Consider the following 13,268-nt stretch of genomic DNA (forward strand, 5'->3'; position numbering starts at 1 on the left):
CCTGACCTTGGCTGTCAGGAAGGGCGGCCGCAGAAGGCACCTCTTCCTGTAACCCAGTAGGAAAGATTCTCCAGCTCCCTGACGCTCAGGCACGTTTGCTCTGTGTTTGCCAAGTGCTTGGTCTGGAGTGAGACACGTGGGGCGGGGGGACTGCCTTGCCCAGCCCTGGCCTGGCCGCCCCCCTGGGAGCAGGGCGCAGTGCCCCAGAGGGCCCTCGCCAGCCCTCGGGAGCCCGTGGCAGCCCCGGTCACAGGGGCACCATGGATGCTCTGGGGCTGGGTGCCGTGCTGATGGGTGTTCTGGGCTTCCCCGTGTCCCCTGGGCGCTGCCTGCGGTCTCACAGGCTCTTCTCTGGTCCAGACTTTGGGAACCGCAGGCATTTTCTGTGCAGTCAGCACACGGTGTCCCTGTCCCTCTCTCTGTGTGCTGGAGCTGATGTGACGTCAGCTGCCTTCAGGAACAGGTGCTTTGCTGTGCTGGGCCCGGGTGTGCTTGCTTCCAGAACCTGCCCCCAGGCTGCCCGGCTCGGCCCAGTGTGTCCTGGCCTTCCCCGTGCACGGAAGCACAGCCCTGACCCTCCGCACGGTCTCTGTGGGGATGTAGTCTGAGTGTCCACCTGGCGAACCTGCATGACGGGTGGCTGCCCACGGGCACTGCCCCTGGAGGCACTGGAGCAGGTGCTGTAGGCTGGATTTCGGTCACAGGAGGGACCTGGTCACCCTGTGACCCTCCGCAACCCCCATCACCAGGCGGACATATTCTGGTTGGGATGAATCAGCCGCCCCACTTGGGACTGACCAGGACCTCTGGGTGTGGGGGCTTCCCTTCCCGTCCCGTGACCCAGCAGGCACGGGAGCCCGTCCCCACAGGTCCGGTCTCGGCACCCACCCCCGCCAGGGTAAGGGCTCCGGAGCCCCCGTCTGGCCCGGCTGACCCATCAGAACCTCCTGTAGGAGTGAACAAGAGGCCCTTCCCCAGTGACTCGGGTCCTGCCGGCCGCTGGGTGCAGCACAGCAGACTCCCGCACCAGCTGGGCATCAGCTGGGCACGGCTGCACCCCCCTCCCTGAGCCAGTGCATCCCCAGTTTACACAACCTGAAGGTCCCGGAGTCACTCTGCCTGCCTCGTGGGCACCCGAGGGGGCACACAGAAGTCAGGCACCCGCTGGTGGGCAGGCGCAGGCCCTGGTTAGGAGGGAGCTCAGTGCCCTGGGCATTAAGACGCCCACGCACTCGGGGGTGCCCTCCGGATTGTGCCCAGGGTTGTAGGGTCCCACGGGCTCTATGGTCCTGCCCCTTCCAGGCTTTTGGGGGTAGGCGTTCTGTGTGGAGACCTTTGGTCCACAGGGCCCAGCGGCCTCCTGAGTGAGTGCAGCCGCTGCCCGTGGGGGGCCCTTCTCGGGGCGCTGAGCCCGGAGAACTACCTCCGGGCCCTTGACTGCAGCCTATTTGCATTCACAGGAAATGACTTCAAAGCAAATCTTGCCCAGTTTTTTGCTTGCTTGCTCACTTTTAATTCACCTGACGTGAGCCATTTCTCCTGTTGAACATCATCTTGCCTTTTAGGGCAGCATTTCAGTCTCAGTCTCAGTGAGCCAGCTGACAGTGGCATCATGCTGCCCGTCACACGATGGGCTGGGACCCTGGCATTGTCTGCCCGGCCGATGTGCTGAGCCACGGGGGCGTCCAGACGTCAGGTGCCTCCCAGCTGCTGGGCTCAGGCGTGTCCTGTCTGACCCTCGTCCGGCAGGTTCATGGCTCCATGGGTCCATGGGACTTGGCCTTCCAGTGTCTCTTGTGTGTTAGGGAACTGCAGTGGATCCTCCTCTGGTGTCCGTGAGTGCCTGGGCCTCCTGGACAGGCTGCCACCCTGCTCCCCGGTGGCGACGTGGTCCTCCCGGGAGGCCTGGCTTCCTCTGACCCCGCAGGGCTGTGCAGCCAGAGCATGTAGCCCCGTGGCTTCCCTCCCTTGTTCTTCTGTCCCGGGGTTCCTGGGGCAGGGCCGTGGGTCTGGATGCCTGCAGGTGCCGGTCCAGCCTGCCCAGAACAGGAACTGCTATGCTTGCTTTCAGAGCCCGCGCATGGGCACCTTCATTGGCGTCTACCTGCCCTGCCTCCAGAACATTCTCGGCGTGATCCTCTTCTTGCGCCTGACGTGGATTGTGGGGGCAGCTGGCGTCCTGGAGTCCTTCCTCATCGTGTTCATGTGCTGCACCTGCGTGAGTGACTGCAGGTCCCTGGGCGAGTGGCGTGTGGACATCAGGGACCCATCCTCGTGGATGGCCGGGGGCTCTCCAGGGGCGCTGTGCCCAGACCCCGGGACTCGTGCCCAAGGGGAGTCGAGCCATGTGGGGCTGGTGGGCCAAGACCGGGCTAATGGTGAGCCAGGGGGATTCCTGTGCTCACGTCTGTGGAAGGACTCGGGGGCGCGCGACCTGGTGGCCGAGGGCTTTTGCAGGGTGCTGTCACCACTCATGAGGGTCCTGCATTTTGACAAGGTCCCTTCCAGTTTCAAAGGCCCTGGGCCCCTTGTGTGAAGGAAGGGCCACACCAGTCAGTGACTTGCTCAGCCCCAGCCCCCGGTTCCCTGACCGCCTCACCCCGTGCACCTGCGTCCAGTCTGCACCCACCACATGAAGCGTCCGTCTCACTGCCGGGGGTCTGCCGTGGCCTCTGTGTCCTGGGCACCTGCTCCCACAGCCCCAGCCTGTCCTGCCTTGCTGTCACTGCAGGGACCGTAACCGGCTGTTCGATCCCCCAGCGTCCCCTGGAGCCCTCTGGCTACAATTCAGACAACCAAGCGAGACTCCCTTGACCTAGCCCCCTAGGGACCTGCCTGTGCCCCCCGTGGCTTTGCAGGCTGTGTTGTGGCTAAACGGTGTCCCCTTCCTCCTGTGACATTGCTTTCAGTTGAGAAACCTGGAAAGTATCTGGAGTGATTGCCACAAAACATATAACCCAGGAATAAGAGGGGGCCTTCCTCAAGCAGGAAGTGTGCCCGGCAGGACACTTCCCCCCCCCCTCCCCAGGGCAGGTGGACACCCGGATGGGGTCTCCACACTCCAGGGCAGATGGGGTCCTGCGTCAGATATTTCTGAGGCAGCTCAGCCCTGGGGGTGAGTGGGAGACGAGAGGAGCATCCCGGAGCCGTGGGGCTGCCCGTCCAGCAGCCCTTTTGTGCTTGGGCCGGTGCGGCTCCCAACACATTCTCTCTTTTGAGCGGGTGGCCCCTGTCTTTGCAGACGATGCTGACCGCCATCTCCATGAGCGCCATCGCCACCAACGGTGTGGTCCCAGGTAAGGCGCCAGGCAGGCCGAGTCGGGGGGCCGTCCTCGCTTGGCATCTGGCCCACAGACACACCGAGAGCTGGTGTCCTGGTGTCCCCCAAGGGCACCAAGGCAGGGATCCTGTGCACACTTGGCCCCCAGCACCTGGCCTGGCACCCAGGCCTGCTGTGAAATCGGGCTTCTCTGGGTGGGACCCCACGGGAACACCTCCCCGATTCTCTGTGACATCGGGCCTCTCCAGGTGGGACCCCACAGGAGCACCTCCCCGATTCTCTGTGACATCGGGCCTCTCCGGCGGGTGGGACCCCACGGGAACACTCCCCGGTTCTGTGAAATCTCGCCCTCATCCTCGGGTCGGAGGTGCTGGTGTTTTGTGAGCTGATTCTTGCCTTTAGTTCTGAAGTTAATTTCCCCCAGGCCCTTATTCCCGTTCTAAACCAAGTCAGTCCTGAGGCTGAACTGAGTGCTGCAGCGGGCAGTCCCTGCCTCGGGCACCGTCTGACCGGTGCTGGCGGCCGGGAAACTGAAGGGGCTCCTGTCTGTTGGGGGACATGCCTTGGCCTTGGAGCCCTGGAGTCATGGCTGTTCACAGTGACGGTCCCTGGGCCGATGGGGGGGGCGGTGAGCTCCGGGCAAGGAGGACAGGGAGGGGACGGTGTGCTGCGTGACACCCCATCTCCGGGTCGTGGGGAGGCGGCCCAGAGCCTCCCTGGGGCAGCGGCGGTGTAGGCAGTGCAGACCCAGGGGCCTGCTGGCTGGACCGCCTGGCGTGGGGTCCAGAGTCAGCTATGGCGTCGCTGTGCTCTGGTGCAGGACGGTGCTGGCATGGCCCCAGGCTTCCTTGGCCTTTTGGGTCTGAATGCACAGAACTGGGGTGTTGGGCGCGCCGTCAGCAGCGTGGTGAACGGGCCCTAACCTGGTTCTTGCTCGGTTTGCAGCCGGCGGCTCCTACTACATGATCTCGAGGTCTCTGGGCCCTGAGTTCGGAGGGGCCGTGGGCCTCTGCTTCTACCTGGGCACCACCTTCGCCGGGGCCATGTATATCCTGGGGACCATTGAGATCTTTTTGGTAAGTCCTCTGTTTTGGGCTGGTTTTCCAGACCCGGAGGAGCCCATCCCGAGGCACACAGTGCCCCTCAGCCGGCCCCTCACCCTGTGGTTCTGACGCTGCCTCCCTGGGCTCTCGAAGGCTGGCTGTGTTCGTGTCCTCAGAGCCCACGCGGCTGTGACCCAGCGTCCCTGGTGGCTGCCCGGCGGGCGGGCCCCAGCATTCCTGCCCGGTTCGTGGGCTTGCTGGGGTTCTGGCCTTCAGGGCCTCAGCTGTTGGAGGACGCAGGGCCGTGAGGAGAGCGCTCCTGGGCCAGGAACCCGCCCCTCCTACTGCCCCACTCGGTGTGCGCTGCGTGTGCCCGGAGGGGCCTCCCAGACCGTGTCCTCGCCCTCGGGTGGTCGGCCCAGCGGCCCCGGCCCTGCGGTCTGGGCTGGGGGTGCCCCCCAAGGGCCAGCCTCCACGACCCCGATCCTGGGGCAGCACCTCTGTGTGCCTTTCATCTCTGTTCTCCCAAGGGCCCACCGTGAATGGGTGCTGGTGGGCTGGAGGCTCCAGTGGGGGAGGGAGCCCAGTGCCAGGCCCCACCGATGAAGATGCCTCCCCCGTGGGGCCGTCTTCAGGCAGGGGTGGTCGGCGGCCCTCCTTGACCCCCTTGCCCCATGCCCCGCAGACCTACATCTCCCCCAGCGCGGCCATCATCCAGGCAGAGGCGGCGGGCGGTGAGGCCGTGGCCATGCTGCACAACATGCGTGTGTACGGGACCTGCACGCTGCTGCTCATGGCCATGGTGGTCTTCGTGGGCGTCAAGTACGTCAACAAGCTGGCCCTGGTGTTCCTGGCCTGCGTGGTGCTGTCCATCCTCGCCATCTACGCCGGTGTCATCAAGTCTGCCTTTGACCCGCCAGACATCCCGTGAGTCCCGTTCCTGCAAACCTGCAGTGCCCGTGGCCGTGTGGGCGGGGTTGGGATGAGCCCTCGGGACACTCCGACATCATCTGCCAGGACGAGACGGGTCTGGCGAAGGTCAGGGTGTGCAGGGTGCTGGTGGCCCGAGGACAGTCAGGCGTCACTGAGCTCCCGGGGTGACCTGTCCTCAGTGTTCCCTGCGCCCGCTCCCCTGGTCCTCACAGAAGCCCCCACATGCGTTCCCTTCTTGTCCTTCTCTGGATGCAATGCCAAGTCCCAAGGTCACGGCCAGTTGAGCGAGCTGCAGTGTCTGGTGCTGATGTCGGGCCGGTCAGATGGGCCCAGCACCCAGAGAGGGCTGGTCTCGGAGGAGCCTGATTGGGTGGGTGGCCGCTAGCGCCGAGCTCCCCAGCGCCCCCACGTGGAGGAAGTGCCCGTGTGAGACGCCCCAGGGTGGGCCGTGCGTCCATACCACGCTGTGAGGCGTCTGTGACCTGGGGCTGCCGGGGTCCCTTTTCAACCCCCATCCCTCCCGGCTCACGTGGCGTTCCCATCATGCAAAGTGGAGCGTCAGGAGCGATTTAGCGGCCCCTGAGCCTGGTCGCCCGAGAAAGGCAGTCGTAGTTTCAGAAGCGGCCCCCAGCTTCCTCACGCCCGGCGCCCTCCCCAGGGTCTGCCTGCTGGGGAACCGCACCTTGGCGAGACGCGGCTTTGACATCTGCGCCAAGGTCCACGCCGCAGACAACGGCACGACGCCCACGGCGCTCTGGGGCCTCTTCTGCAACAGCTCCATGCCCAACGCCACCTGTGACGAGTACTTCGCCCAGAACAACGTCACGGAGATCCAGGGTATCCCCGGCGTGGTCAGTGGCGTCCTCCTGGGTGAGTGTCCCCGTGTTCCTGGTGGTGCCACGGCCGACCTGCCAGGCGGCTGTCTGTCCTCCCCAGAGCTGCTGTCACCACACAGGGCCTGAAGCCCGCAGGTCAATAGATTCTGTGTTTCCAGGAGTGTGCCCCTAGGTGCACGGGAACTTTCCGGGTTCACCGCAGAACTCATAGGGCCTTTCCGTTTCTGTTCTTTGGGGAGGACAGACCGCGTCTTCCTGTGAAGTTGGAGCTCTTGGGAGCTTGGGAAGCCTTTGCCACCAGCCGTGTCTGCTGGGGCCTCCCTGAGTCAGGACCCCTGGCTGAAGTTTCCGGAATGCTGTTACTGGTCTGTTGTTGCCACAGATAACCTGTGGAGCGCGTATGCAGACAAGGGGGCGTTTGTGGAGAGGAAGGGCACGCCGTCGGTCCCCGTGCCGGAGGAGACCGGAGCCAGCGGCCTGCCCTACGTCCTCACGGACATCATGACCTGCTTCACCATGCTGGTCGGCATCTACTTCCCATCAGTGACGGGTGAGGCCTCCACCGCACACACGGCCCTGCACCCCTCACTCTGTGTTTGGCCCAAGACACAAGCCGCAGGGTCTCTGCTCCCATGTGCGGTGTTGGGGTGCAGGAAGCGGCTTTGTCCCGTGCTCTCCTGAGAGGCTGGAGCACTCAGAGGGACCGTGACGCGGTGGCCCGGAGTGGACACCCTTGCATCCACGCCGGCGCCTCCTCCCTGCACGTGTGCACACGCACTCCCTGCGGGGACACCCCTCGGCCGCTGCGTGTGCAGCGGGAGCCCGGCCCCGGCTGCCTGGGCGGCCTGCAGCTGACGCATGTGTGCCCGCCTGTCTGGCGCCGGCTGGGAGCAGGGTGGGGGTCCGAGCGCTTCTCTCTGCTCCCACCTCCCTGTGGGTCGGGGCCGGGGGCCCGCGTGGTCAACTGTGTGTGCCCTCATGGCCCTTTGTAGGTATCATGGCAGGCTCGAACCGGTCTGGGGACCTCAGGGACGCCCAGAAGTCCATCCCCACGGGGACCATTTTGGCCATCGTGACGACGTCTTTTATCTGTATCCTTGGAAGGGCCGAGGTCGGGGAGACACGGGCCCCACTCGAGGGTGTTGAGGCCCGGCCGCTGGGGTGGGCTTCCCGGGCCCCGCGAGTTCTGGCCGTCACCCCTGAGACGGAGCCGGGCCGGCGTGACACCGACCTGCACGGCCGGTTCCGGCACGAGTCGTCCGTAAACTGCACGTACCACCCGTGCCATCCCGGGTAACGTGTCACTAACGTGTAGCTGCTCCCTGCTGAGCGAGCCGGGTGCCCTGCCTGGCCCCCATGGTGGTCACACATCAGGCTGTGCGCAGCTGACTCACCTGGCGGGTGGGGCAGTGAGGAAGGTGCCCTGAGGGCCACTGGGCCGGGGCAGGGTCGGGCAGGCCTGCCTGCAGCCAGGGCCCCGCGGCCAGCGTGTGTGGCCCTCACGCTGGCCCTCCGCTTCCTTGACGCGAGACACAGACCTGTCCTGCATCGTGCTCTTCGGGGCCTGCATCGAGGGAGTGATCCTGCGAGACAAGTGCGTTGGCTTCCGCGGCAGCTTCTCGAGCTGCTTGTTTCCTTATCGCTGGCCCTGTGTTGGCCGAGGGGCCTTCCCGCAGGATGTCAGGCCTCGAGCGATGGGCAGGAAGTCCCGTGGCCCCTGTGTGGCCCGATGTGTCCATCCTCTCCTGCTGCAGCCTGGAGAGGGGGCCCACGGGGCGGCCCCTGACCCCTGGAGAGCTCCCGGGCTCCTGTGCGGTCCCTGCCCCCGAGGCCGCGGGTGACGGGTGGCTTCCCCGCTCCTAAGAAAGGGCGCCGGGCGGGGGCGACCTCATGCCCGCTCAGGACGTGTCTGAGAGCCCTCCCGCCCCTGGCCCGCAGGTTTGGGGAGGCCCTGCAGGGGAAGCTGGTCATCGGCATGCTGGCCTGGCCGTCCCCCTGGGTCATCGTCATCGGCTCCTTCTTCTCCACCTGCGGTGCGGGTCTGCAGAGCCTCACGGGCGCACCGCGGCTGCTGCAGGCCATCGCCCGCGACGGCATCGTCCCCTTCCTGCGGGTGAGCTGGGCCGCTGCCCCTCTGAGGGCCAGTCTGCGAGGGTCCTTTAGGGTCTGCCCCCGGAGCAGGACCTGCACTGTCCCAGACCGTGGGCCCCAGGGACCCCCACTGGTCTGGCAGCCTTGCCCCTGGAGGTCACTGATGTGGGAGCAGTGAGGGGCACCCACCTCCTTGAGGGGGTGGCGTCTGTCCTGGGGGGGGGCACCTGTCCTGTGGGGGGCGTCTGTCCTGTGGGAGGGTGGGTCCTGGTGGGGTCTGTCCTGTAGGGGGAGCTGTCCTCCACTTAGGGTGGAAGCTTTCTGGAACTCAGGGTTCACATCTCAGTGTCCTGGGGCCACCCTACCACGGGCTCCGGGCTGGGGGCTCAGACAGCCTGAGGGGACGCGTGGTCACTGTCTTCCTCGAGCCCTCCCATGGTGTCCCTGCACCTGCGTCTTCATCTCTTCTTGGGAGGACACCAGCGGGATCGGGGCCGCCCCAGTGGCCCTGGTCCCTGTGAAGCTCACGCCGCCAACCACGTCCCCTCCTGGGGGCTGGGTGTCTGTCCTGGACGCAGCTGGAGAGGGCACAGGCCCTGCTGTGCCTCTGTCACACCCCTGAGGCCCTCTGGAGCTGCACGTGAGAACACGGGCTTCTCACCAAGACACCAGGCACCCCCGCGGCCCCTGCCACCTCTCAGCAGCCCCCCTGCCCTTTCCTGCAGGTGTTTGGTCACGGGAAGTCCAACGGGGAGCCCACATGGGCCCTGCTGCTCACGGCCCTCATCTGCGAGACTGGCATCCTCATTGCCTCCCTGGACAGCGTGGCCCCCATCCTCTCCATGTGAGCGGGGGTGGGGGGGTGGGGGCGGGCTGTGGAGACGTGGCCGCCACCCGTCACCTGCATGTCCCTGCTCTCGGGGCTGGCCTTCTGCTCAGGGGACGACGGACGCGTGTGGTCACTGGGTCGGTGCTGCGGACAAGAGGGGGCGGGGCGACCCACCCTCCCCCCGGGGGACAGCGTCTCCCTGGGCGCAGGCGGGCCAGGCCCCTGCCAGACGGGCGGCGTGTCAGCCGGGACCCTCTCCCCCCGTGCCGTTTGCCCCCAGGTTCTTCCTCATGTGCTACCTGTTCGTGAACCTGGCGTGTGCCGTGCAGACCCTGCTGCGGACGCCCAACTGGCGCCCCCGGTTCAAGTACTACCACTGGTGAGGCTGGTGGGTGGCGCGGCACGCGGTCCCCACCAGGGGTTGGCCTCCGTGTCCCTGGACCCAGAGCGTTTGCTCAGACCTCGTGCTGCCTGCATGCATGGCGGACGCGTGAAGCCCACGGTACTCTGTGCCCTGCGGGTGCTTTAGTGCCCTGGGGGCGAGGCAGGCGTCCGGGTGGGCACGGAGCCAGGGCTGTCTCGGCCCCCAAGAGGGGTCAGTGGCGGGGACCCGATCTCAGGGCATCATTGCTGCTTTCTCACGGTGGCTGGGAAGGATCTTCGCGGCGGGACCTGTGAGGTGTCGGGTTGGGCCGTGGGCAGCCACGTGAGGTGTGCGTCCCCCCAGGGCGCTGTCCTTCCTGGGCATGAGCCTGTGCCTTGCCCTGATGTTCATCTGCTCCTGGTACTACGCCCTGTCCGCCATGCTGGTCGCCGGCTGCATCTACAAGTACATCGAGTACCGCGGGTAAGCGGCGGTGCCCGGGCACAGGCGGAGGCCCGCTCTGGCCGTGAGGCCTTCTTACTGTGATTTCTGAGAACCTTGAAGTCCATCCGGTGACAGCGCTGGTGTGTGACGGGCCCTGCGTCCCACAGCGTCTGCGCCTCCCCCGGGGTGTTTCTCTAGGGCGCCTGGCCTCTCTGGGGGTGGGGTCGCGGCTGCTGCCCACCAGGCCCGCTCTTTCTGGGGGGTTTAGCAGGAGTTTTGGGGGCTGTGACCATGTTCGGGAGGGCCAGGCTGTGTTCACCAGTGTCCACTCCACACACACAGCCGCGCCCCCAACTCCCATGTCCCGCCCTCGGCAGGACCCCACGGTGGCTCCTCAGGGAGGCCGCCCCAGGGGCCTGAGGCCCTGGGGTCCCTTCCCTTGGTCCTGACCGCTGCCCTTTCGTCCCAGGGCCGAGAAGGAGTGGGGTGACGGCATCAGGGGGCTGTCTCTGAACGCTGCCCGGTACGCCCTGCTGCGTGTGGAGCACGGCCCGCCCCACACCAAGAACTGGAGGTGAGCGCCCCGGCTCCCCCCGAGGTGGCCTCACACCCTCTGAACCCCTGAAGCGCGGTCTGTAACGTCACACTTCAGAGAAATTTGCTCCTTCCCTTAAGGGAGCGGTTGTCTCAGAAGCTTCCAGTGCCAGCCCATGCCGGTTGGCTGTGTTGTGGTCAGCATGTCTCTGGGCGCTAGGCCGACCCAGGTCGCGCGGTGGGTGGGGAGCGGGGCAAGCCGGCCGCTCGTCTCCCTGCTGCTGGGAGGACGGAGGAGGCAGGTGGCGGCCTCAGCTGCCCCGGGAGCCCCGCGGGGTGACGGCTGCCTCCGCCGCAGGCCGCAGGTGCTGGTCATGCTGAGCCTGGATGAGGAGCAGTGCGTGAAGCACCCTCGCCTGCTGTCCCTCACCACCCAGCTCAAGGCCGGCAAGGGCCTGACCATCGTGGGCGCCGTGCTGGAGGGCACCTACCTGGACAAGCACGTGGAGGCCCAGCGGGCCGAGGAGGTGGGTGGCGCTCGGGGGGCAGGCGGAGGGGGCAGGCCCGCCGTGTCCCGCCTGGGCATCGCGGGAAGGGCAGAGCGCCGTGTCTCTGGTTTCAGGATGGTGGGTTCTAGGACTGGGCCGAGCAGGGTAGAAGCTTCTGTAGGAGCGTGATGGGGACGGGCCCCTGCTTGTGTGGAGGCTCTGCCAGCCAGGGGCTCGGGCGGGAGGGGACGCGGCCTCGGCCTGTGTGGAGACGGCCTGGTGCCCGGGTGTTTCCAGACACAACACTTCTGTGTCCGTGTCGATGTCTGTGTCTGTGTCCGGGAGCCCCCTCCCCCGTGTGTGGGCAGGTGGGTGTCCCCGTGTCCGGGAGCCCCCTCCCCCGTGTCTGGGCAGGTGGGTGTCCCCGTGTCCGGGAGCCCCCTCCCCCGTGTGTGGGCAGGTGGGTGTCCCCGTGTCCGGGAGCCCCCTCCCCCGTGTCTGGGCAGGTGGGTGGCCCCGTGTCCGGGAGCCCCCTCCCCCGTCTGGGCAGGTGGGTGTCCCCGTGTCCGGGAGCGGTCACGCTGCTGCCATGAGCCTGAACCGGGGTTGTATCCAGGGGTCCGTTCAGATTCAGAGCAGTGGGGTGGGGTTGCAGGGTGGCAGCCTCCCAGCTGGACAATTAGCGCTGTGCCCTCAGGGGTCTGCGGGCACAGCCGGGTTGGGAGGGCAGCGGGTGCGCTGGGGACTCTCCCTTCCCCCTGAGCCATCAGGCCTCCTCTTTCAGGGGAGCCTCCGCCCACGGGCTCAGGCTCAGCGGTTGCAGCCGCCTGGGTGGGTAGGTCGTCCCTGTCTGGCCAGGGCTCTGCTCTCTGGACCGCCATCTGTGCGTGGCGACAGGAGCTCCTGCCTAGACCCGAGGCGCAGCGGGAGCAGCCCTCTCGTAAATTCTGATGTAGCTCAAGTGCCCATGGTCTCTGGGAACCGAGGGGGAGCTGGGTGCTTGCGACCTGGCCCTGCGAGGGAGGTGGGAGTCCACGAGCCAGGGCCCGGGGGGTGTCCGGACACCACTGTCCGCATCTGACACGTGTGGCTCTGTCCTCTGTTGACTGAGGCAGTCCTGCAGAAAGTGTCACACGCTCTTACGTCGTAAAAGGTCAGTCTTCTGTTCTGGAAGAGTGCGTGTCTGACGGCCTCGTGGGAGGGTTGAGATTTCTGTTCTGTGGCATGGCCCTCCCGTCTTGTGCGATGAGGGGCCTCTGATGTTCCTTGGACAGGAGCCCTGTCATGGCGAGGGGTCTGTGGGCAGGTCTTTTCCCCGAGGGGTTGTTCCACGGGGGAGCGCGTGGAGTCGGAGCCTCCCTGGCAGCGTGGACTCCAGGGCTCCGGGCCGAGCGCTGGTTTTCTGGTCTACTGGGCGGTCTGCGTGCTCCATGTGCTGGTGGCCCGGCTCCGTCACTGCCCTGGTGGCACAGCTGGGTGTCACCCCAGATGGACGGCAGATACGGGGCTCAGGGGCATGGTGTTCCCGAGGGGAGGGCCGCCAGCTGAGCGGCTGGTGGACAGTGGGCTGTCTCAGGACGAGGGTTCTGGCGTGGGCACCGAGCATCCCCTGCCCTGTGCCGTGTCTCTGCTCATGGAGCCCGAGGCAGCGGGCCTGGTTGGTCCCGCTGGGGCGCACGGCCGGCCGGGATGTGGGGAGGGGTGAGGCCCCGCTGCTCCCTGGAGCGCGGATGCCCTTGACCGGCCGTGGCCATGTGGTCGGCCCCTCACGGGTCCCCCACGTGTCTCCCAGAACATCCGGGCGCTGATGAGCACAGAGAAGACCAAGGGCTTCTGCCAGCTGGTGGTGTCCTCCAACCTGCGCGATGGCATGTCCCACCTGATCCAGGCAGCCGGCCTGGGGGGCATGAAGCACAACACGGTGCTCATGGCCTGGCCCGAGTCCTGGAAGCGGGAGGACAACACCTTCTCCTGGAAGAACTTCGTCGGTGGGTCCCGGGCCCCCGCGTGGCTCCCGACGGCCCCGGCCGTGCGCCCCGGGGAACAACGCCTCCCCGGGAAACCTCGCTCGTGGCTCCGTGCCCGCCCTGCCCCCGCAGGCTCCTCCGGCCGTGCCCAGGGGAGTGAGGGCTGCCAGTCTCCCTCGCTCAGGGCGGGGGCTTCCCAGGGGTCTTGCCGCGACCCACCGCCACCTCTCCACAGAGACCGTCCGAGACACCACGGCGGCACAGCAGGCCCTGCTGGTGGCCAAGAATGTGGACCTGTTCCCGCAAAGCCAGGAGCGATTCAGCGATGGGGACATCGACGTGTGGTGGGTCGTGCACGACGGGGGCCTGCTCATGCTGCTGCCCTTCCTGCTGCGGCAGCACAAGGTGGGGGCGGGGCCCGCGGCGGGGGTGGGAGGGGGCTCGGGTCCTGGGGCGGGG

General features: G+C 66.8%; 1 protein-coding gene across 2 annotated transcripts in view; it reads left to right on the forward strand.

Moving 5' to 3' along the window:
- SLC12A7 (solute carrier family 12 member 7) overlaps positions 1-13,268 on the forward strand; it is a 36,149-nt gene that overhangs the window by 15,067 nt on the left and 7,814 nt on the right. For both annotated transcript variants that reach the window (XM_029941111.1, XM_029941112.1), the window contains exons 4-19: positions 2,072-2,218; positions 3,242-3,296; positions 4,226-4,356; positions 5,009-5,250; positions 5,915-6,126; positions 6,475-6,642; positions 7,085-7,183; positions 7,629-7,686; positions 8,031-8,205; positions 8,909-9,027; positions 9,293-9,391; positions 9,740-9,859; positions 10,290-10,394; positions 10,713-10,881; positions 12,635-12,830; positions 13,045-13,214. In XM_029941111.1, coding sequence (XP_029796971.1) covers positions 2,072-2,218; positions 3,242-3,296; positions 4,226-4,356; positions 5,009-5,250; positions 5,915-6,126; positions 6,475-6,642; positions 7,085-7,183; positions 7,629-7,686; positions 8,031-8,205; positions 8,909-9,027; positions 9,293-9,391; positions 9,740-9,859; positions 10,290-10,394; positions 10,713-10,881; positions 12,635-12,830; positions 13,045-13,214 — 2,265 coding nt within the window. The remainder of the gene's footprint in view (positions 1-2,071; positions 2,219-3,241; positions 3,297-4,225; positions 4,357-5,008; positions 5,251-5,914; positions 6,127-6,474; positions 6,643-7,084; positions 7,184-7,628; positions 7,687-8,030; positions 8,206-8,908; positions 9,028-9,292; positions 9,392-9,739; positions 9,860-10,289; positions 10,395-10,712; positions 10,882-12,634; positions 12,831-13,044; positions 13,215-13,268) is intronic.

Source organism: Suricata suricatta, chromosome 6, assembly GCF_006229205.1.
Source record: "Suricata suricatta isolate VVHF042 chromosome 6, meerkat_22Aug2017_6uvM2_HiC, whole genome shotgun sequence".
Lineage (NCBI taxonomy): Eukaryota > Metazoa > Chordata > Mammalia > Carnivora > Herpestidae > Suricata > Suricata suricatta.